The 22,321-nt window shown below is 36.2% G+C and overlaps 1 protein-coding gene across 2 annotated transcripts; it reads left to right on the top strand.

Annotated features, from left to right (window-relative positions):
• Positions 1-202: 202 nt before the first annotated feature.
• LOC306858271 (sulfotransferase 4A1) lies at positions 203-12,224 on the top strand (the record flags this gene model as incomplete). 2 transcript variants are annotated; one of them, XR_013783203.1, is made up of 7 exons in its annotated part: positions 203-570; positions 4,041-4,171; positions 4,285-4,365; positions 4,950-5,076; positions 5,173-5,267; positions 8,643-9,509; positions 9,924-12,224. XR_013783203.1 is itself a non-coding variant. In XM_079398714.1 (7 exons), exons 1-7 carry the CDS (start codon positions 402-404, stop codon positions 10,034-10,036), a joined length of 855 nt encoding a protein of 284 aa, XP_079254840.1. In that variant the 5' UTR covers positions 203-401. The 2 variants fall into 2 exon arrangements, 1 of the variants encoding a protein (XP_079254840.1); XM_079398714.1 differs by having other exon boundaries at positions 8,643-8,781; positions 9,924-10,036.
• Between the last annotated feature and the right edge of the window lie 10,097 nt (positions 12,225-22,321).

Genomic DNA, 22,321 nt, shown 5'->3' with positions numbered 1-22,321 from the left:
CATTTACTTATCAATTAACATTTAAATGCCATATCATGGCTATGAGAAAGCAGACGAACGTGATAAACAGATTATAGCATTAATGCAAGACTGGATTCGTCTTCCTCCCTCAGCAACCACATTTTATAGTTTTACTTTTAGAAACGTGTTGTTTATTTACATAAGCGATGAACATCCGGCCTGCTCGAGGAACCGCCCAGAAGACTGGTGCTGATGCTGAGAGAATCCCATTACATCATCTCTCCTCCTTCTGATTGGCTGACGGTCAAGGCGCACGCAAAGCGGCACGTCTTCTTTGCCAAACAATCGGAGGCTGCTGGATATCAAATGCGTCCTCTTCTCCCCTAATCTTTTAAAAAATCAATCCCTTCAAGCCTTTCGTGTTGTTATCGTTTGAAAGGATGGCGGAAAGCGAGGTGGACACGCCGAGCACCCCGATTGAATACGAGAGCAAATACTTCGAATATCATGGAGTTCGACTCCCTCCTTTCTGCAGGGGCAAGATGGACGAAATCGCCAACTTTTCGTTAAGAAGTAGCGACATATGGATCGTTACATACCCCAAATCAGGTATCAAAACGCACACGTCAGAATACAGCTTACATGCATTTCTTTCATAGAGGATGCCGTTATTTAAGGCGTTTACCAAAATAAAGGGTCATCTGAGATCTTTAGCATCACTGCACGTCACTTTTGTTTTGCATATTTATTTGTATACAGTATGATTTAGAGTGTGCTAAAGCATGCTTTAGATTGCTTGTTAATATAATAAATAAAAAAACGAAATATATTAATGCATATTTATATTGTTTAGTAAAATAGCACTTTCTAAATTATAGACAAATAAATACATGTTTACCTTTATGGATGATTCATCAACAGCCTGGATGACATTGGCAATATTATTAATAAAAAAAGAGGCATTTTCAAAATATTATGAAACCAGCCTGGCCCACCTAATCATGTCCGGACCTTCCTGAGAGTCTTGTATCTGAGCCAGGCCTGCTGTATGAAATAGATGAGTTTGATGAAAATATTAAGGTGAAAAGTTGCTTATTTTAGAGATTGTGTGATCTTTGGATGATAAGAATGAAAAATCAGAACTATTGTGTGTTGATGTGAAATTAAAAACAAAGCAAGGTGAAATCTTTGCGGTGCCCACACATGTTCATTCACTGCAGGGGCGCTGTTTCCTATTAGGATGTATCACTCTCTCCCACGCATGCTTGTTGCTATGTCGATTTACTTGTGTAATAAGTCAGATGAAAACAAATGAATATTTACAGATTCCTGCAATGAAAAAAGCTAATTAGACTGGAAAGTTCAGATGTATTACAGAGTTGTCTTATTGCTTTCACATGAGAAGCCAAAAAGAAAACAGTAACACTTTATAATAAGGTTCCATTACTTTAGTGCATATTAACTAAAATGAACAAATAATGAGCAGTTCACTTTGTTAAAGGAATAGTTCACCCAAAATGAAAATTTGCTTTACTCACCCTAAGGCCATTCAACATGTAGATGTAGATTCCCAGATTTGGAGAAATTGAGCATTCCATCACTTATTGACCAATGATTCCTCTGCAGTGAATGGGTGCCGTCAGAATGAGAGTCCAAACAGCTAATAAAAACATCACAATAATCCACACGACTCCAGTCCACCAATTAACATCTTGTGAAGCGAAAAGCTGCATGTTTGTAAGAAACAAACTTCAAACTGTTGCTTCCAACTGAAATTCAAGTTCTTTATGCATAATATTGCTTTCTCCAGTACAAAAGTCAGAAATATGCACAGATCAGCAGTTCTAAACAAATATTTTGGGAGATGTGAGAGGGCAACAGGAGATAGACTTTTTCACTAGAGGAAGTGTTATTGTGGATTATGGATTTGTATTTTGGCCAGAAGCAATAGGCTAAAATTTAAACACCTTAATGATGGATTTGTACATTCTGACAACTCGCATTCTGACGGCACCCATTCACTGCAGAGGATCCATTGGTGAGCAATTAATGTAATGTTAAATTTCTCCAAATCTGTTCTGATGACGAAACAAACTCATCTACATCTTGAATAACAGCAAATTTTCATTTTTGGGTGATCTGACCTGTTCCTTTTAATGTACGTTAATAAAAATACAATTGTTAATTTTTGCTTCATTTCCGCTCAGGCCTTTAAATAATGAAAACAAACATTTTTAATTTTAGTAATGTATTAGTATATGTTGAAATAACATTGATTAAGCTTAATAAATGCTTTATAATTATTTCTCATTGTTAATGTTAACTAATGTTAACAAATGGAACCTTACTGTAAAGTTTTACTAAGAAAACCACCATAAGTCTAAACAACATTAGTACAGTCAAAGGATGGCTAAATGGATGCAGCTGTTATATAACATGATACAGATACCAGTGTGCAGTTATAAAGAGATGAACCGAGGGATCGACAGACAGCAGGATAGTAAGAATGATAGCGTGAGGGTCTGAAATTGCTTGGCTTTGCAGAGGATGTTGTGTCGCACCAGCATCTGTGTAATTGAGTTCGGAGCGCCGAGGGAAGGCCGAGCTCTGCTGAGTGTTACACACTGAAATGTGTGTCTCCAGCAGGCCGTGATGGATGACAGGTCAATAGAGTCACACGTTGCACTGCCAGTCGAATCTGCGGAGTAAACAGACATTGCCTTGTTGATAGTTGTGATGGGAATAGCAGAGTCAAACATGATATGCTTCTTGATATTTCTCAGGCTCCATTTTGTCCACATTAAATATTTTCATAATTTTAAACTGTCTGAACAAATGTATTTCAATCAATTTTGATATTCCCCAAATATAATGCTTGGAAATTTATAAATTAACAGTGTAAATAAAAACTATCAATCAGGGAAATTTTGCTAGTGCACAAATTGTGTTTGCAAGATAGCTTTTCACTTTATGTGGCTTTATTTTGTTTTGCAGTCCAGTAGTGGCCAGAGGGTCATGTGACCCTGATGGTGTTTTTTTCTTGAAAACTGATTTAAAATCAAACGTCATCATCGTACCGAAAGATAAAACCTCCTTGTATTTGTTGTTATGCCCTTAAGATTTTAATTTGTTCCAGATCTTTAAAGTAGCTAACACAAGACTGTTTCTGTGCAGCAAATTATTCAATCTTTAAGGTAGAGCCCTAGTTGGGTTGTTTTTGTATGGATATTTCTATGTATGTTGTTCATGTTAAAGTTAGCACGCGTGTTTAATTTCTGTTTATGTATGCTCCCAAGCTAGCCGAGAGTAAACAAAACTGCTGAATGAGAGTGAAAGAGGCCCTTTATGATCATTTCAAGGTCATTCTTGTAATTTTATATTTGTTTTGTACTCTTGAAATCTCCTTGAAATGGGCCAAAAATAAGAAGTGAAAGGGGACACTGATATGCCTCCAGAGTCATTACAAAAAAAAAAAATAAGAAAATAACATCAGTGTAATTGATATAAGCTTTTGTATTAATGTGAACAGTCTACAAACTTGCATTTTTCATACTTTACAGAGGATCCAAATAAGACTTGTTGGGGTTTAAAGGCTCCTTTGTCAAATGTTTAATGCTAGTCATGTGTTTAAACCAGCTGTGTCCCTTCCAGAATTACTTTTACAATTAATTTGTCAAGGCTAATCATTTAGCACATTTTTCTTGAAATGTGACAAAACATCATTTTATAAATGTCAGAACAAACTTTAGAAAAATCAGTTAAAACAAATCAATATTATTTGAAAGGAAAATCGATATGATTTCTGTGGGAGATCCTTTAGATGTTTTCAGTGCATTCCACCATTAATTCCTGCATGTAAGGATACTGTTGATGCCTTAGATTTACACGTGTCAGGGAACACTGTGAAGAAACTGAAAAAACAAACAGAAAACACTTCACCAAATAATGATTTGAAACCATTGAGGTTGCAGGTCAGGCTATATTCAGGTAAATGCAGTTAAGTGTAGCTGGCAAAGTCATAATTTTACCATCAATAATTCATCCAAAACAACTTAGCTTTCTTCCTCTCATGCACGTAGGTACGAGCTTGTTACAGGAGGTGGTGTATCTGGTGAGTCAGGGTGCGGACCCAGATGAGATCGGGCTCATGAATATTGATGAGCAGCTTCCTGTGTTGGAATATCCACAGCCGGGTTTGGAGATCATCCAGGTGTTTACTCTCTCACACGCACATATTTACTGAACCAATGGCCTTCAGCATGGGAATGACATTTATTTTTTTCCCCTAACCTCTTGGACTGATAAAGTTTTGTGTTTCTGTAGGAACTGACATCGCCTCGTCTGATCAAAAGCCACCTGCCGCATCGTTTCCTGCCCACAGCGATGCACAATGGAGAAGGGAAGGTCAAACACAATTAACATATTAATCATGACTTCCAATTGATGAAATTGATTTCCATTAAATTGATCAAAATTGACAGTAGAGACATTCATAATCTTACAAAAGATTTCCATTTCAAATAAATGCTGTTCTTTGAACTTTCTTTTCATCAAAGAAAAAACATGTATTACAGTTTCCACAAAAATATTGATAATAACAAGAACGATTTCTTGAGCACCATGAAGGATCATGTGACACTGAAGATTGGAGTAATGGCTGATGAAAATGTTTAAACATTTATTATATATATTTAAATATAATCTTGTTACTAGTTTTATCTACTTTTGGAGCTGTGGTGTGCCAACTTTGCTTTTCCTGCTTGAAATATATTAAAATAGAAAACATTTATTTTAAACAGTAGTAATATTTCACAATATTACTATTTTTGATCAAATAAATACAGCCTTAGTGAGCATAAGAATAGTTAATAATCAAAAATATTTAATTTTTTTTCCACTATGCTTAACATGTGAACAGATCTATGAAAAGAGTATAATTTGTGGTATGAATATGCCTTTACACAAACATATCAATCCATGTCCTCTAGGTGATCTATATGGCCAGGAACCCTAAAGACCTGGTGGTGTCCTACTACCAGTTTCATCGCTCTTTACGAACCATGAGCTACCGGGGAACGTTCCAGGAGTTCTGCAGGCGATTTATGAACGACAAGTGTGAGTGAGACACATTTGACACAAAACTGATATATTTGCTCCGTGTACTTCTTGTCTCATTCTTGTTTTTTGTGTCTTGTTTATGTGTCCTTGTAGTGGGATACGGCTCCTGGTTTGAGCATGTTCAGGAGTTCTGGGAGCATCGCATGGACTCTAATGTTCTCTTCTTGAAATATGAGGATATGTACAAGGTACTGACACACACACACTTTCTCCTCCTGCTTATTTTATGGCTATGTTTGAAATAGTATACTACATTATACACTACATATTATACATGCAGCGTCCATTGTTTCTATTATTCACAGTATGGAGTTTTACCCTTTTTGTTTTTTCAAAATCTAACTAAAATTGTGCTTTTTTCGAGCAATTGATTTGTAAGCATTTATTGCTTATATCAGTGTTAATTTATGAACATTTTAATTCATATTTTGAATGAGCATTATTTTTTATTTTTTTATTTATATTTTTAATCTTAGTTCATTTTAGTGATTCTGCTATGTTCTTTTGTCACTTTTATTGTTTTAAAAATATTTCCGTTATGCTTTTATTACATTTTATTTCATTTTTAGAACTTTTGGTACTTTAAAAAAATGTACTTATTTTAATTAGTTGCCAAGGCAATATTTCTAATATTTGTTTTTTATATTTTTAATCTAGTGCTGAGCAACGATTGATCGCGATTAATTGCATCCAAAATAAAACATTTTGTGTACATAATATATGTGTGTGTATTGTGTATATATAAAGACACACACCTACAGTATACACTCACCTAAAGGATTATTAGGAACACCTGTTCAATTTCTCATTAATGCAATTATCTAATCAACCAATCACATGGCAGTTGCTTCAATGCATTTAGGGGTGTGGTCCTGGTCAAGACAATCTCCTGAACTCCAAACTGAATGTCAGAATGGGAAAGAAAGGTGATTTAAGCAATTTTGAGCGTGGCATGGTTGTTGGTGCCAGACGGGCCAGTCTGAGTATTTCACAATCTGCTCAGTTACTGGGATTTTCACGCACAAACATTTCTAGGGTTTACAAAGAATGGTGTGAAAAGGGGAAAACATCCAGTATGCGGCAGTCCTGTGGGCGAAAATGCCTTGTTGATGCTAGAGGTCAGAGGAGAATGGGCCGACTGATTCAAGCTGATATAGAGCAACTTTGACTGAAATAACCACTCGTTACAACCGAGGTATGCAGCAAAGCATTTGTGAAGCCACAACACGCACAACCTTGAGGCGGATGGGCTACAACAGCAGAAGACCCCACCGGGTACCACTCATCTCCACTACAAATAGGAAAAAGAGGTTACAATTTGCACAAGCTCAACAAAATTGGACGGTTGAAGACTGGAAAAATGTTGCCTGGTCTGATGAGTCTCGATTTCTGTTGAGACATTCAGATGGTAGAGTCAGAATTTGGCGTAAACAGAATGAGAACATGGATCCATCATGCCTTGTTATGTGCAGGCTGGTGGTGGTGGTGTAATGGTGTGGGGGATGTTTTCTTGGCACACTTTAGGCCCCTTAGTGCCAATTGGGCATCGTTTAAATGCCACGGCCTACCTGAGCATTGTTTCTGACCATGTCCATCCCTTTATGTTCACCATGTACCCATCCTCTGATGGCTACTTCCAGCAGGATAATGCACCATGTCACAAAGCTCGAATCATTTCTAATTGGTTTCTTGAACATGACAATGAGTTCACTGTACTAAAATGGCCCCCACAGTCACCAGATCTCAACCCAATAGAGCATCTTTGGGATGTGGTGGAACGGGAGCTTCGTGCCCTGGATGTGCATCCCACAAATCTCCATCAACTGCAAGATGCTATCCTATCAATATGGGCCAACATTTCTAAAGAATGCTTTCAGCACCTTGTTGAATCAATGCCACGTAGAATTAAGGCAGTTCTGAAGGTGAAAGGGGGTCAAACACAGTATTAGTATGGTGTTCCTAATAATCCCTTAGGTGAGTGTATATTTTGAAAATATTTACATGTATATATTTGTATTTATATAATTTATATTATATATAAATATATTTAATATATAAACATAACATTTTTGTTAAATATATACATGCATGCATTAATCACGATCAATTGTTGCTCAGCACTATTTTAATCTAAAATTATATATAATATTTCAGCATTACTTTAAGTACTAAGAATATTTTTTTAGTTTTACATAAAAATGTCTCTTTTTAAACCTCCACACATCTACTATTTGACCATGTAGTATCAGTACAATCACCCATAATCACTCTTAGCACATTTCATTCTCACAAACAGCTGTATTCATGTCTTAAGGGCAACAGTTCCTAGAAATTGTGATAGCAGTGTTATGTATGCATAATAGAGGAGAATCACTGATTGTCAGTCTGCTTAAGCGTGTTGATTCCATATCTTTATGGAGTAATGTGATTAGTAGATCTCAGGGTCCAGCAGGAAAGCACAAATAGAGACATACTGCATGTGACAGAGGCATAACCTCTGATGTAATAGACTAATGTATAGAGAGAAAACATATAGATAGTACACCTTGTTCCAGTAGTCTGTAATTCATTAAACAGCCTGTCTATATGCTGGACATAAACAATATTATATATATATATATATATATATATATATATATATATATATATTTTTTTTTTTTTATATATATATATATATATATTTATTTTTTTTTAATATATATATATATATATATATATATATATTCTTTTTTTATATATCATATTTGATATAATATCCTTCATGTTCAGCATGTAGACAGGCTGTTTAATGAACTACAGTCTACTGGAACATATTAAAATGTAATAATATACTATATAGCTACTATACTATACTAGAATATAATATAACATAATATAATACATAAAAATAACAATTCTTATTCCTTTTTTTTTTTTTTTTTTTTTACAAAACTTTAATTCCTTAATTCTCAGTTTAAACAAAGTTAAATAAATATAAAGTAAACATTTGATTCTTAAATGTAAAAAAATTAAGCAATAATAACTCAATTGTTCCAATGTTCCAAACTTTAATTAGCAACACTTATTTATTTACTAAAATAAAAAAATAATAAAATGTGAATTTTCTTAATTTTGTTTGTATGAACTTATTTATATACAGTTATTACTTTAACTCAAAAATTGTCAAATCAAGTATTAAATATATTCAGCAATCTTATTAATTTATTTTTACTTTTATTAATTGAAATGATTAATTTAATGAAACTATTATTTAAACAGGGTATATCAGTGCAACTAATCTGACAATAAAATAAACAGATGCACATACTTGAATTGGTCGCTTTGCATAATGTACAGTTAGCAATTTCCATTATTTCTGGATACAGAGCATCTGGTAGAAGAAAGTCACCTGCACCTCAAGGTCCCTGAAATCATTTAAAAACTGAAGTTAATTACGTATGCTAATTATGTTTTCATGTATTCATCTATGTAAGACCAAGGCATGCGTCATGATTACATAACCAAAAGATTGTAATTCTCTCTCTCTCCACCTTTCCTGCCACCCGTAATTTCCCTCTCTGGAGGATCTGGGGACCCTGGTGGAGCAGCTGGCTCGCTTTCTGGGCATCTCGTGTGATAAAGCCCAGCTGGAGAGCATGGTGGAGAGCTGTAACCAACTCATCGAGCAGTGCTGCAACTCTGAGGCCTTGTCCATCTGTCGGGGTAAGAGAGAAGACCGGAAAAAAGGGGGAAAAAATCACTTTTAATATATCATAACTCAAAGTGCATTACAAAATAGCAAAAAAACACTTGAAACTAGGAAGAAAAATAATAGCGGTCTGTCATTGCATGTCCTGTTCTCTGAGCTAACATGACCCGAAGCACACTGACCCTATACCTTATGTAGCCTATCATTAGAGGAATTATAAAAAACGGATTCACAGAGATTTCTTCTTGGGCAAGGAAGGAAGGACACATGCAGTGATAAATGCAGGCCAAAAGTGAGAGTGAATTTTAATATATTTCACATGCATGTATAAAATCTAGCCCCTTGTATGACTGACGGCTCAACAATTAATCTTATGTGCTTTATCGGTCATACAAAGGAAGGATTGTTGGGCAGTGCCATCATGTGGTGAATATGTGTGGTGCATCTTTATTTCTATGGAAATTTATTTTGCTGTTTTATGTCTTTGTGTTGTTATTTGCTTTATTATTCAGTAAACATTATGAAAAAACTTTTTGCAATTTATTTTAGATTATTTTATCATTTGCACTTTAGTTCGGTTTTGTTGTTGTTTTCTTGTGTCTTGTTCATTTTTCTTTTAGTGCATGGATTCTTGGCTTGGCATGACGCTGAAAAAACTCACTACATACAGTAGGGATTTATTATACTATAAGTGTACATGAAGATATACTGTGAACATGAAGATGGAAAAAGTGTGAGAAAGGTGAGTCTGGGTGAGGTCAAGTCTTTAAGGAACGGTCTGGGTTTGATTGTCAAAAAATTGTATTAAAATAAAATAAAATTATACTGGGCTGGGCCACTGTTCTGGAGGGTATACACTTCAACTAAAACGTTATTAGGTAAAATTTTAGCTGTAAATATGTCTACATTTATATACATTTAATACTATTTGGATGTGTCATATTGATGTAATTCCTATAAGTGGTATCCTTGGTTGTATCATAAAATTAGCATTATGTGCATGATATTTTCAGGATGTTAAAAGACTGAATGACATTTTTCACACTCAGTGCTTTTTAAAAATACAACTAAGAGATGAATTCTTCTCTTTGCTAAAACAAATTATGCCACAAATGCTTTCAAAAGAGTTTAACTGGTCTGAAATCTTCTGCTTCAGGTCGTGTTGGGCTTTGGAAGGACATTTTCACTGTGTCCATGAATGAAAAGTTCGATGCTGTTTACCGACAGAAGATGGCAAAGTCTGACCTGACCTTTGACTTTATCCTGTGAGAGAGCGACACTGGACTATCTGTTAACTGCTCAAGAACAAACCAGCCAACCAATCAGTTCACCCGCTGTGCTTAATGTCACCTGATGGACATTCCCCATGCAGATTTGATCTCTCCATCCCCATCTCCATCTCTTGCTCATCAATGCTTTCATTATTTCCTCAAAAGTTACTTCTTAGTACAAATACGTGGTCAGTACTAAGAGGCCTTTTTTCATGTGTGTATTTGTATAAACAGTGCATCAGCAGTGCTAGTCCGAAGTGTAAGCACACTGCTTGTTGCGTTTGCACATTGTACAGAGCTATTCCATATCCCAAAGGCGCGTATGAAAAGTGTATTTATTAAAAATCAGAAATGAAAAATGATTTAAACTATATTCTATATGCTAAAACCCTTACGACAAACTCTCAGAGAAAATCATTGTCGTCTCTCAGGAGGATTCTTGAAATCATTGGCTAATACATGCACCAAATATGCAGTCATCCAATCACAGTTCAGGTCGGGAAAACCTGAGCCTCATGATGAATGCTGATTGGCTCCTGGCCAAAAGATCTTAAAGTGTGTGTGGAATGTCATTTCGCTTCTTCTAGTGGCTTCTAGATGCTTTGACTTACATTCCAGTAGAGCTATTCATTGATACCATAGATATGTAACTTTATTTTACATTTACTCACATGTGCATACATAAATTTTGAGTGTATCATGTCTACATATTTGCATAAGTGAGAAGTATTAGTCACATCTCTGTGTAAAGGAATGGGAAAGAGAGCATTTTATATCAGTAACATTCACATCATAATATAATGAATCATAAATATTAAGACCAGATATGAGTTTGTATTTCATCATTATCATGTCTTGGTAAAAAGCATAAAAGATGCATAAGGTGAAGTCAAATACCAGCACTTATACAAAGTGACTTATAACCTCACATATCCAGAAATTGCTGTGTTTAGAACGGAATACTAGCATATTACATAGTGTACTATGTTTAAAAATAGAATGTTCAGCATTGAATATGCATTATGCCACTAACTAAATTTGTAATAATCTACACTGTCACATGACCTCATTAGATGTGTGTTTAATTCAGAGAGTGGCAGTCGTGTCAGAAATTTAAATGGGTATTTTGAATTTTTGATCAAATTTTGTGTGGCAGTCTGATCAAATAATGAGACAATAAGATATTACATCTGGTTAATTTGTGAAACTGAGGATTAGTTGATTGCATTGCATTGTGGGATTGAGTTTTCTGTGCATTGCGCACTAATACAATGAAAAGGTACTCTGTAAAAAAAATTCAAGTAGTTATGTTTTACAAGAAAATACTATTTCAGTCTTTCTGCTTAAAAAGTTTTTTTAATTAAAAGTTACTTTTAAGTTACTTGCCAGTTCTTTGTAAATAATTGACAAATTTACTTGCAATTTCTGAGTAAAAAGTGATTCTACATCCATATTTTTCAGTGTAGTATGTAACCCAATAATTAATACAGAAAATGTACATACTGTGTACTGTAGAAATAATAAGTGTAGTATATAGGCTATGCTATTTATTAATCATTTTTCATAATTTTTTTTAATTATTGTGAAAATAGTATGAATACACTGAAAAAAAATTGATATAGAAATTATTTTCACTCAGAAGTTGCTAATAAATTTCATAACATTACAAAGAAAAGGCAAGTAACACATTGAATTAAATGTGAAATTTTGAATTAGTATTGTCTTGTAAAACATTTTTTTTTTTTTAACAGTGTAGTATGCTAGTATGCTATTCCGGATTAAGGCAATCACTTGATTCAGGAAGAGAACTTCTGTTCAGACATGTGAGAGAGGCTGTGATGACAAAGCTCTGAAACCTCACGTCCAATCAGGAGGCTGCGTCATCACAGTCACTTAATTCGTTCCTCTACACCATTTTCTCTTTCTTCACGCTCACTATCATGCCTCTTTTCAGTAACTGCTTCTTGTCTCTGGACACATTAGCCTGTTGCTCTGAATGTCTTTACTATGTGGGACTCACAGAAACTCACAGGCTACTACCAACATGTATTAGTACTGCTTACGTACATGGTCAGCCTGCACTGATTTAGTCCTGCTATGCTGTTTTATGTAACTCAACACACTGGTTTCTTTTCAGCCTTGCTTGCTGGTTTATTAATAAAGTGACATCTTTAGGCCTTGAGGTTCAGTTTGTCTACTGTGTGTTAATGCTATTTAGTTACTGGATGATGATAACGATGTTTATTAATTGATTCTTCTTCTTTCTTCTTGCCTTAGAGCGTAAATACAACGTATCAGAATTAAAACGGCGGCTAATACAGCGGCTTAAATCTAAGATGCTGGATTAAGAACAGTTGGAAACTGAAGCATGCTGAGTACAAAGAGGTTTCTGAACAATCACAGATGGCACCAAAGGACAAGCAAAGTTCCTATGGCAACAAATCAGTGCCTCTGATATACGTGTGTCCTTTAATCTGCCAGTCAAATATTAAAAATGAGATCAGTGTAATCAGTGCAACTTTGTATTTTAATGTTACAGTATAGCATGGTCTCGTGGAATTGTGTTGTTAAAGAAATAGTACACCCAAAAATGAAAATTTGCTGAAAATGTACTCACCCTCGGGCCATCCAAGATGAGATGATAAAGATAATGTTTTTATCAGCTGTTGGGACTCTCATTCTGACGGCATCCATTCACTGCAGAGGATCCATTGGCGAGAAAGTGATGTAATGCCACCAAATCTGTTCAGATAAAGAAACAAACTCATCTAAATCTTAGATGTCCAGAGAGCAAGTACACGTTCAGCAAATTTGCATGTTTGGTGAACTATTTCACCCCCAAATTAATGAATAAATCAAAAGTTGCAAGACAAAAGTTACAAAAGTAAAGAAAAACAGATAAAAAAGAGCATTTAATAATTGTGCATTTAATACTCAATCTTTAAAAAACAATGCTTAAATTGAATTCATTTTGTGAATTCTGTAATGAACTACTAACATGAGTTCAAATGATATACGTACAGGTGATATAAAGAAGGTTCTATCTTAAAACATATAAAGAAATCACAGCATATATTAGCAAAAGAGTGCAATGCTCTTCCACTAATCACTAATAATTAATGATCATAAGTGTCACATACTTTAGAGCCACTAGAGGGCAATGCAGTCCATGGGAGAGCCTGCTTTAAATCTTATCATTTATCCTTTGAGTCATTCTATTAAACAGGTGTTTGGTAAAGTTGTTGGTGACACCGTATCAGACAAATAATGTGTTTACTGTTAATAAACTGCATTGTACCATCTCAGGCTAAATTAATGTTGAGATAGGCCTACAGCAGAGATGAAAGAGAAGACAGTTTCACAGTTTCATTTGGCATTACAAGCCTCAAAATGCAAATTATGTCTTTGAAAGCTAAAATAATTCATTGTTATACAGTTATCACAGTTAACAGTTATAAGATACTTAAGATAACTTGTCCTGTGGGAGTACTTGAAATGTTGATTAAATCATTGTGACTTTTTACATTTATTTATTATATATGATCAGTTTAAATAAAATAAGATGATAAAATAAATGAATAAACCAATCACTGACATATGCAGACAATCACACAGCGAATTGCATGTTTCTGAAACCAAAATTTGCCCTACTCATTTTTACACTGCATTGTGATTGCTTTGTACTTCCCCTCAGTTTTTCCGGTTCTCCCATTGGAGTCATGTGGAATACCTGAGAACGTGTGGGATCCAGGACTTCTTTCCCAACAGAATCTGCACGTGTCTGTATAATTGTCAGTATGTAACTCTGGAATACATACTGGTTGTATGAATAACTCACAGGCACTGACAGCCCTGGGCTTTCGGGGTTAAAATTGTGAATATTCTTCTTTTTTTTTGTCCTGAAGGAGAAGCTTTACAGACTTTTCGACAAGTTCTACTGCAACTGAAAGTGCAACTAAGGAAGTCAGAGAGAGAGAGAGAGAGAGAGAGAGAGAGAGAGATGTAACACAGCTGTGATATTCTGTTTGCTGTGTCAGTCTGTATAAGCGCCCCTGGCTGCCCACTGCGGCTCTCTCCCCATCTCTTTCGTCAGTCATGAAACACTAGTTGAGTTATCACTGTCAGAAAGTTAGTTGCTGCAATATTGTTCTCTTGAGTCATGCTCTGAGAAAACTGCCTGTATTTACAGGGCTCAACAGCAAGGATGGTCCGATGACCCAGGGCTTGTGATGAAACCATCACTTGCTGTATCTTGCAAACATTTCCTGTGATATTTTGAACATTGTTATACTGTGAATTCTGCTGATATAAAAATATCATCTAACTGGATAAGGTTACATAAGGTTCCTGTAGCTATTATTGCAAAAATTGCAAATATAATGACCATTTGATGTAACAATGTTGCTTGTTTGATGCAAAGCAGCTCAAGTTGCTTTTTAACAATTTGGTAAGAATATGGTGAAATGATTTACAAGTGTATTGCAGTCAATGGACCTGAAACTACTGTACTACATTGTTGTGCAAATATATTTACTGACACCTTTGGAATGTGTCAGCCAATCAGAATCAAGAGTTCTACAATGATGTGAAATATTACATCTGCCTTCTTCCTGTCCCCAGAAACCATCACCACTCTAAACATACACACACACACACACACACACACACATTCCCCATGTCTCCACAGTGGCCTTATTTTTTTGTTGATTAATGTCCATTTATTTTTATTATTTTTTTATTGTTTTCTGTTATATAACATCCAGCTCTGGCTTCCTGGCTTATTCTGACTCAAAGTCCTTTTTAATCTCTGTATTGAAATGGGGCTACTAGCACACCTACACACGTATGCGTAATTGCTCCATTCATTCCTTATGAAAGATTTGGAAACACAAACAAGGCCACATACTGGGCTTCTCCCCAAGAGAAACTCTTGAGAACAAAGAGAACAATCAGACAGGGTCCAGAATTATACATATGCATGCAAACATTGCAATAAAACTTAATAGTACCCATGTAATATCTGCTGACATAGTTGCTGCTTAATTATATAAGTTTAAACATGCATTATTCTAGTAGCAATATAGGACATGAACATAATCTTCAATCACAACTGATGGCTCAGCTAGAAACCAGACTGAGCAACTATAAACACTATAAACTATTAAAAAAAAAACTATAAACACCCACTCGCCTTAATCCATTTAGTCATATCTGATAGTAAATCATGAATCTAATATTAAGCACAATATATGAGACAATGGCTCATGGCCTGTGCCATATGTAAGGAAAAGAAAGTTAACTAAAATGTGAAAGCAACACATTTTGGGCAATTAAATTCTAAAAAAAGATTATGCCAATAAACAGCTTTTTCTGAATATAGCTTTTCATCTTAAAAATATTACTGCAAGCCTTTATGGCCTTACATATAAAGCCACTTTACCTGCAGGCCAATTGATTAACTATTAAATCGTCCTCTACTTGAATTGGTCCTGCAAGATAAACAATTAATTTTTCCTCCCTAAATTGATCTTAAGCAAACCGTGGCAGACAGAATGAAGATTATAAGTTAATTGTTCATTTAAGAACAATCTGGACTGGTTATAAGCCCACTTATGTTGAACACATGCACAACAACATACCCATGTTTTCCTACTGAGAGTGACTTTTCCTTCCAATAAATTCCAACTGGGCTAAAGCGTATTGCAGAACATTGGTCCCCCCTAAGGTTTCAAAGACAGAGTAGAAATATTTCCAATTATGCAGGTTCAGGTGTGCAATAATTTCCCTTCTCCAACTGCACTAGGCAAAATGTAAGTGCGAGCACAGAGCGTGTTTATGCGAGATGCATCAGTGTCACGTCAAGTGTGCGTTTGTGTGATTCCGCCACGGCTCTGCTGCACGGTCATAATTGTCTTCCCGTTCATCTTTGTTCCGTCTGGCCGCCTCCATCTGACAGTTTGACTGCTCGCTTCAGTCTGCCTCTCCATACTGATATCCTCCATAATATCAGCCCTCCTCCCTCGTATGAGGGAAGTTGGGGAAAGTTTACTTTACGGGCCCGTATCCTCCTCGCTAACGTTAACAGCTGCTGCGCTCCTGACAATTTGATGCGTCTTATTGGAGGCGCTTTGCGCTTCGGGGAATGACATGCCAATGGCGTCTTGTTTCAGCCTTTATTATTGTTTCTTTTATTTTTATAGCTCTCTCACATGCTGTCGGGCACTCTATGAAGAGATTGAGAGCTGGGTGCACTTCTCCACTGATCAATTATTTAACATGCAAGTCATTGCTATAGATGAGAAAAGAACACGTACATGAATAATCGCAGGGAGAGATGGTGGAAGAAAAAGAGAGGGAGCCAGGGAGTTTATGGTACACAGAGAGAAAAAGACTGACTGCAGAGCAGTGGATCTCAAGCGGTGAATCACGACCCCAAAATATGTTCTGGGCTGCTGATAGCAAGGAAAAACAATGCTAAATAAAATTAATCAAAACCAACTTACAATGTAAGCATGCATGGTTAAGAGAGAAATATAAATAGGAGGAGAAAATGCTTCGCATTAGTCTTCATAGATTCGATTCCCTGTGAATGCATGAACAATTACGGCAAATGCATAAATGTAAATCTTTTGTTGTCAAAGATTGTTAACTTTACAGTAGTTTGGCACAAAGTATGTCAAAGCAATGTCAATGTCATGGGTTCAATTACCAGAGATTGCATGCACTGATAAAATGTAGACTTTGAGTGCAATATAAGTCATTTTAGATAAAACCATCTGCCAAATTCATAAATGGAAATACTACTGCACTTGAAAGAAGTTCATGGCAATATGGACAGGTTGCATGACAGATGGCAATATGGACAGGTTGCATGACATCTACATCCTTAAATAAAATAATCAAAACTACAAGGTAAAGAAAATATCACCCAATCTACAATACAGGTTCACCTGCAACAAGAATAAAGATGGTTTGTGCAATACAGTATAGACATGCATAGTTAAGAGAGCAATATAAACAGAAGAAAATGTTTTCCATTAGCCTGCTAGCACCACCAAGGTCATGAGTTCGATTCCCTGCATGAACTGATACAAATGTATGGCAACTGCATAGACCTAAATCTTATGTTGAGGTCACAAGTTGTGCAACTCTGCAATAGTTTGGCACAAAGTATTCCTGTAGCTCAAACAGTTAAGGAGTATGGTGCTAATAACACTAAAGTCACTAAAGTGTCGACATATAGTGCAACTGTGCTCACAGCGGCCCAAGTTAGAGTCCCGCCTCGAGGTCCTCTGCTGATCCTGCTCCCCTCTCTCAGCCACTTTCCTGTCATTTCTCCACTCGCAAAACAAAAGGCACAAAAACCAATAAACATAACTTTTAAATACGCGATGCCTACATTCTTAAATAAAATGATCAAAACTACAAGATAAAGAAAGTATCAACCATACTACAATATAGTTTCACTTGCAACAAGAAGGTTTGTGCAGATAAAAAGATAATTTTGTTTACTTTTGTACGATAAACAATTTTGGACCCGCTTTGGCTCGCCTCTTAACGTCCAATCTGGGTCCTGAAGCAAACCCTGTAGAGAAGTGGCGTACTATAGTAAAATGAGTGTTAATGTATTGTCTTGTCAGTCCTGGTGCATCATTGAATGGGAGAGAGGCTTCAGTCAGTGCCAGAACTGCCATCTGCCGAAGTCCTCTGTGAATGCGCTAGTGTTAAGAGCCCAGCCCGGGCTCCATTAGCCACACACACACACACACACACACACACAGAGGATACGTGTTAATGAAAAACTATGCGCTCTATTATAGGACCCACTCTGACTGACTCTTAAGGGACTTGCGGTGGATTAGAGCATTTTCAGGATGTAGGGCACTTCATGGGAGACTGTGCTTTGATTATGCATGACTGAAATAGGTGTCTGTGTGCGTGTGGCATGCTTTGCTTACTGTGCAGTGTGTGTTTTTGAGGTTGAAAGTCCTGTCCCTGGAGTGACCCTCCAACGTGAATTCCCATGTGAGGCTGCTTTTGGAGTTAACTTGACTTCCTTTCTACTTTTGTCAGCTCTAGGACTGCACAAAATACACAGCAAGAAATGCTTTTAAAAGAAGTCAGATAAGAAAGTGCACTCAGTCATCTTACATACAGACATCTTGCGACGTGGATGAAGCATCAGGCAAATGACAAATGACATTGTAGAAAAGTGCTGTTTGCAGTCAGCCATGACTTATTTATTCTGTGAGTGAAAGTGTCCTGTAATAAAGGTTATTGAGATGAAGTGATTATTTAGCTGGTCACGTGATCTCAACATTTATCCAATGAGGCGACTCGCTCCTTGTAAAATAAAAGAGTTCCTTTAGGCAACGATTTTTCAGAAGTACTATTTATTTTTATAAATATAACTTTTAAATGAGAAAAAAGTGTAGCTTTAAGTAAAAAAGGTTTTATGAGCAATATTAAATTAAAAAACATAATTACTTTATACTGACTGACCTGTTTCTGACCCCAGAACAGTTTATAAATATCATATAAATGTGTGACAATACAGTCTCATTTTGAACAATTTAATCTCCATGGAAAAGGTTCAATTGTACAATTGGGGAAATAATTTCCAGCAAATTATAAATTAATTTTGGAATAAAAGAGCGTGACTTGATTATCAAATGCCATTTTTGTGTCATGATATTTTTGTTCAAGGGCTAAATGTATTCATTTGCATCAGGCAGAGTGAGCCAGCAAGCGTAGGTGGTTTAAAATAATGCATTCCTACTTTTTTTTTCTTGCTTTGTTCATGTTCCCGATATTAAGTAGGTTGTTTGTTTTCCGCATAATGAAATTGAGGAATTTACTAAATTAAATCAGAGAAGGCAAATTAGACCTACAGAGACACCCATTCTCCCTTTCACCACCTTACACTCGTTCTGTATCTCTGTTTATCCATTTTGCACTTTTTTTCACAATCAGTCTTTGAACCCCTTGTTCATTCTCTTTCTTTGTTCTTTTTTCATTTCTTTCCAAACAGCCTCCTCCCTCTTCTTCAGAGTTTGTGTCTCTGTAACACCTCCCTCCTCTCCACCGCCATCACATTTGCAGTATGAGCAATAAAACAGACAATTGCACATATACATTTACCTAGATAACTAAATGGGGATATTCAGTAGACTTTTATTGTATTTATTGAAAGCTATTAGACTTTTATTGTATTATCTAAACATAGCTTTTGATTAAAAATCATGCTATAAATTTCAAAATCTATATTTGATCAAATCATGAATTATTAAAATGAAATATTATATTGTGCTTGTTTTTTTTATCCCCAAAGTCCATGTGCAAAAGTTACCTTTGCTGTCTACCAAAAACGGATCCAGTGTATGTGGTGATTATTGTTAGAAGAAGTGTTGTGATGCTTAGAACAGCTGTTCAGACTAATGACTGATGTGCTTAAACACATACACACACTCAAGTGATGAAGCACTTTGTCACAGATGCTTCCTCCTCCACGCTGGCATCAGTTATCAATATTCTATTAGGACTGCAGTCCTCCACCTCAGAGACAGAGTTACATCAGCACAGCACACTGTAGTTGTATGATATCCATACTGTGTGTCAAACACCCACTATAATTGTTCTCATTCTCTGATTTCCCTCCTCTGGCTCTTCTGGGCTTTTCACACTTCAAACTGTTCAAAGTCCAAATGAAAATGACCCCATTTACTTTCCTGTTGTGAACTATTTTTGCTTACAATGCTTCTGAAACAACTTTCATTCCTTTTCTTTCCTTTTTTCGTCACCAAATCTTTTTCAACCCCTACTCTTCATATGAAAACCACTTTTCACCATCCAATCAAATCAAGAGAGACATCAAGTCCCACCTTTTTTTCCTCACTGAATATCCCATTTTTCACTTGGGAAATTAGTAGCATAGCAGAAGAACAATTTGTGAATGCAGTTTAATTTTGACTTTTACCCAGGGTACACTGTCATTTACCTACATTTATTTTTCAAACTTTTCATACCCTAGGCAAGTAAAACATCAAGTTTAAAATACTGCCCAAAAGACATTAACATAACATACAGTTTTACAACAAAACATATCAACAACATAACACATAACACATAACACAACCCAACATTACATAACACACAGTTTAACAACAACAAAACATAAAAACAACATAAAAACATAACGTAACAACATGACATACAGCTTAACAACAACATAGCATACCATAACATACAGTTTAACAACAAAACATAACATAACAACATAAAACATAAAAAATAAAGCATAACAAGAACATACCATACCATACCATACCATAACATAACATAACATAACATAACATAACATAACATAACATAACATAACATAACATAACATAACATAACATAACATAACATAACATAACATAACATAACATATGTTTAGAAAAGAATAGACAAGGAAAAAGAAAGTGATGATCTATTAGAGGTGGTGCAGGCTGCAAATACGCACATTTTGTCACAGAGGCCATGTACCCTAGTTCCTGTTTAATTATGGATGTCTAATTGGCACATGGTGACACTGGCGATAACACTCATGAAAATGTTTTGATGTCTGGTGGTCCTCTGGCCATTCACATGCACGCGCGCACGCACACACACACACGCACACACGCACACACACACACACACACACACACACACACACACACGCACGCTGTAAGCATGGCCAGATGCCAGGCTCAAAATGAAGCCAGTCAGTGGACGACCACTTAATGGAAAGCTGGCTCTGACAAGAGGGAACGAGCGAGAGGGAGAAAGCTAAAGGGAACATGCAACGGGAACGACAAGAGGATAAAATAAGATAGATGAATAGAAATGAGATGAGATCTCTATCTTTCAGCTCATTAATTGTTCAAGATATCCGCTCCTTTCTCCTTTGTGATTTTAACACACTTCTAATTAGCTCTTAATTTGGGAAGTTTAAGCCTTGTGAACTATATATATATAGTAAAGAAATCCCACCTCATTTGATTTTTTCTTTTTTTTTATTATCTCTCTTTCTAAACTGGCTGCAGTCTCATGTTTCCTCACCCCAGACTGAATCATAAAGCTAACTTAATGTAATTGTACTTGTTCTGCTTGTCGGATATCAAAACAATTTTTATTACAAAAAAACAACAATTTTTTTCCCCCACTTTTCAAGCTGTTTTGCTTCTAATTACATAAGTTTGTATTCAAAAAGGTATAGTGAAAACAAAAGACATACAAGACAATAAAATAGATCTTCTTCCTCAGGCAAAGTCTGCGTAGATGTGAAACCGAGTGATAACGCAGTCATCCGATCGCACAATCTGAGAACGAATGAGACCTCATTTTGTCTCCTCTGAGCCGCTAACCAGGAGTTTGGGTGGCTAGTGGCAGCTGAAAGCACATCTGGGAGGTGACTCTCATTTTCAGAGCTTGATTTGGCAGCGGACCTAATAAGAGTTCAATTAAAGCAGAAGTTCTTTGGGCGACAGCAGGATGTGATTACCCAGGAGTCAGTGAGGTATATATAGTAGCTGTTCCTCTTTCCGTGAACGGCTGCCTTTCTCGTGCCAGGACCTGAGGGATGATGAGGGAGGTCCATTTGCACGAGGCATTATGACTGACTCCGTTCCCTCCGCTAAAAAGCTGCCAGGTTTCACAGTCCAACTGCAGGTGTCGAGCTAATGCACACCCCTGAAGCTGAAAAGTACCATCACACAGTCATTATCTCGGGGAATTCACTAAGAATGAACAGATAGCTTCTGTTAGCATCGCTTTATTTACTTGTTTTAGAATAGTTCACTAGTTAGGTTTTGCAAACTCTTTTTCTGTGACCTCCGGGGGGACAGAATGGGGTGATATGGGGTCTGCAAAAAGTATATTGTATTATTGTCTATTGTAATCGTTTTTAACACACACACACACACACACAGAGGGAGATACATAGATAGATAGATAGTTTATCTTCCCTGTATCCATCTCTCCACCCTAGTAAGTATTTCTGTGATAGAGTTATACTCATGTCCATGATTATCCTGCTCGTTCACAGTGCTTTGGGGAACAGACTCGACGCAGTAAGATCAAGGCGTACACATCAATTGCAGTGTATAGCTGTGAGATGAAAGGCAGGGTACGGGTGCAGAAGTTCAGCTGGCCTGAGGCAGTTTCACGAGCTCCCGCCCATGTGGCTTTTTAACTTTGCAGATTGGAGCTAACCTAAAGACAGTGACCGGGGCTCTCTGCCTGTTCACCTAGAACAAAT

The sequence above is a fragment of the Barbus barbus genome (genome assembly GCF_936440315.1).
Source record: "Barbus barbus genome assembly, chromosome: 39".
Lineage (NCBI taxonomy): Eukaryota > Metazoa > Chordata > Actinopteri > Cypriniformes > Cyprinidae > Barbus > Barbus barbus.
The sequence above is the reverse complement of the archived record's forward strand: the minus strand, read 5'-3'. Positions and strand labels throughout refer to the sequence as shown.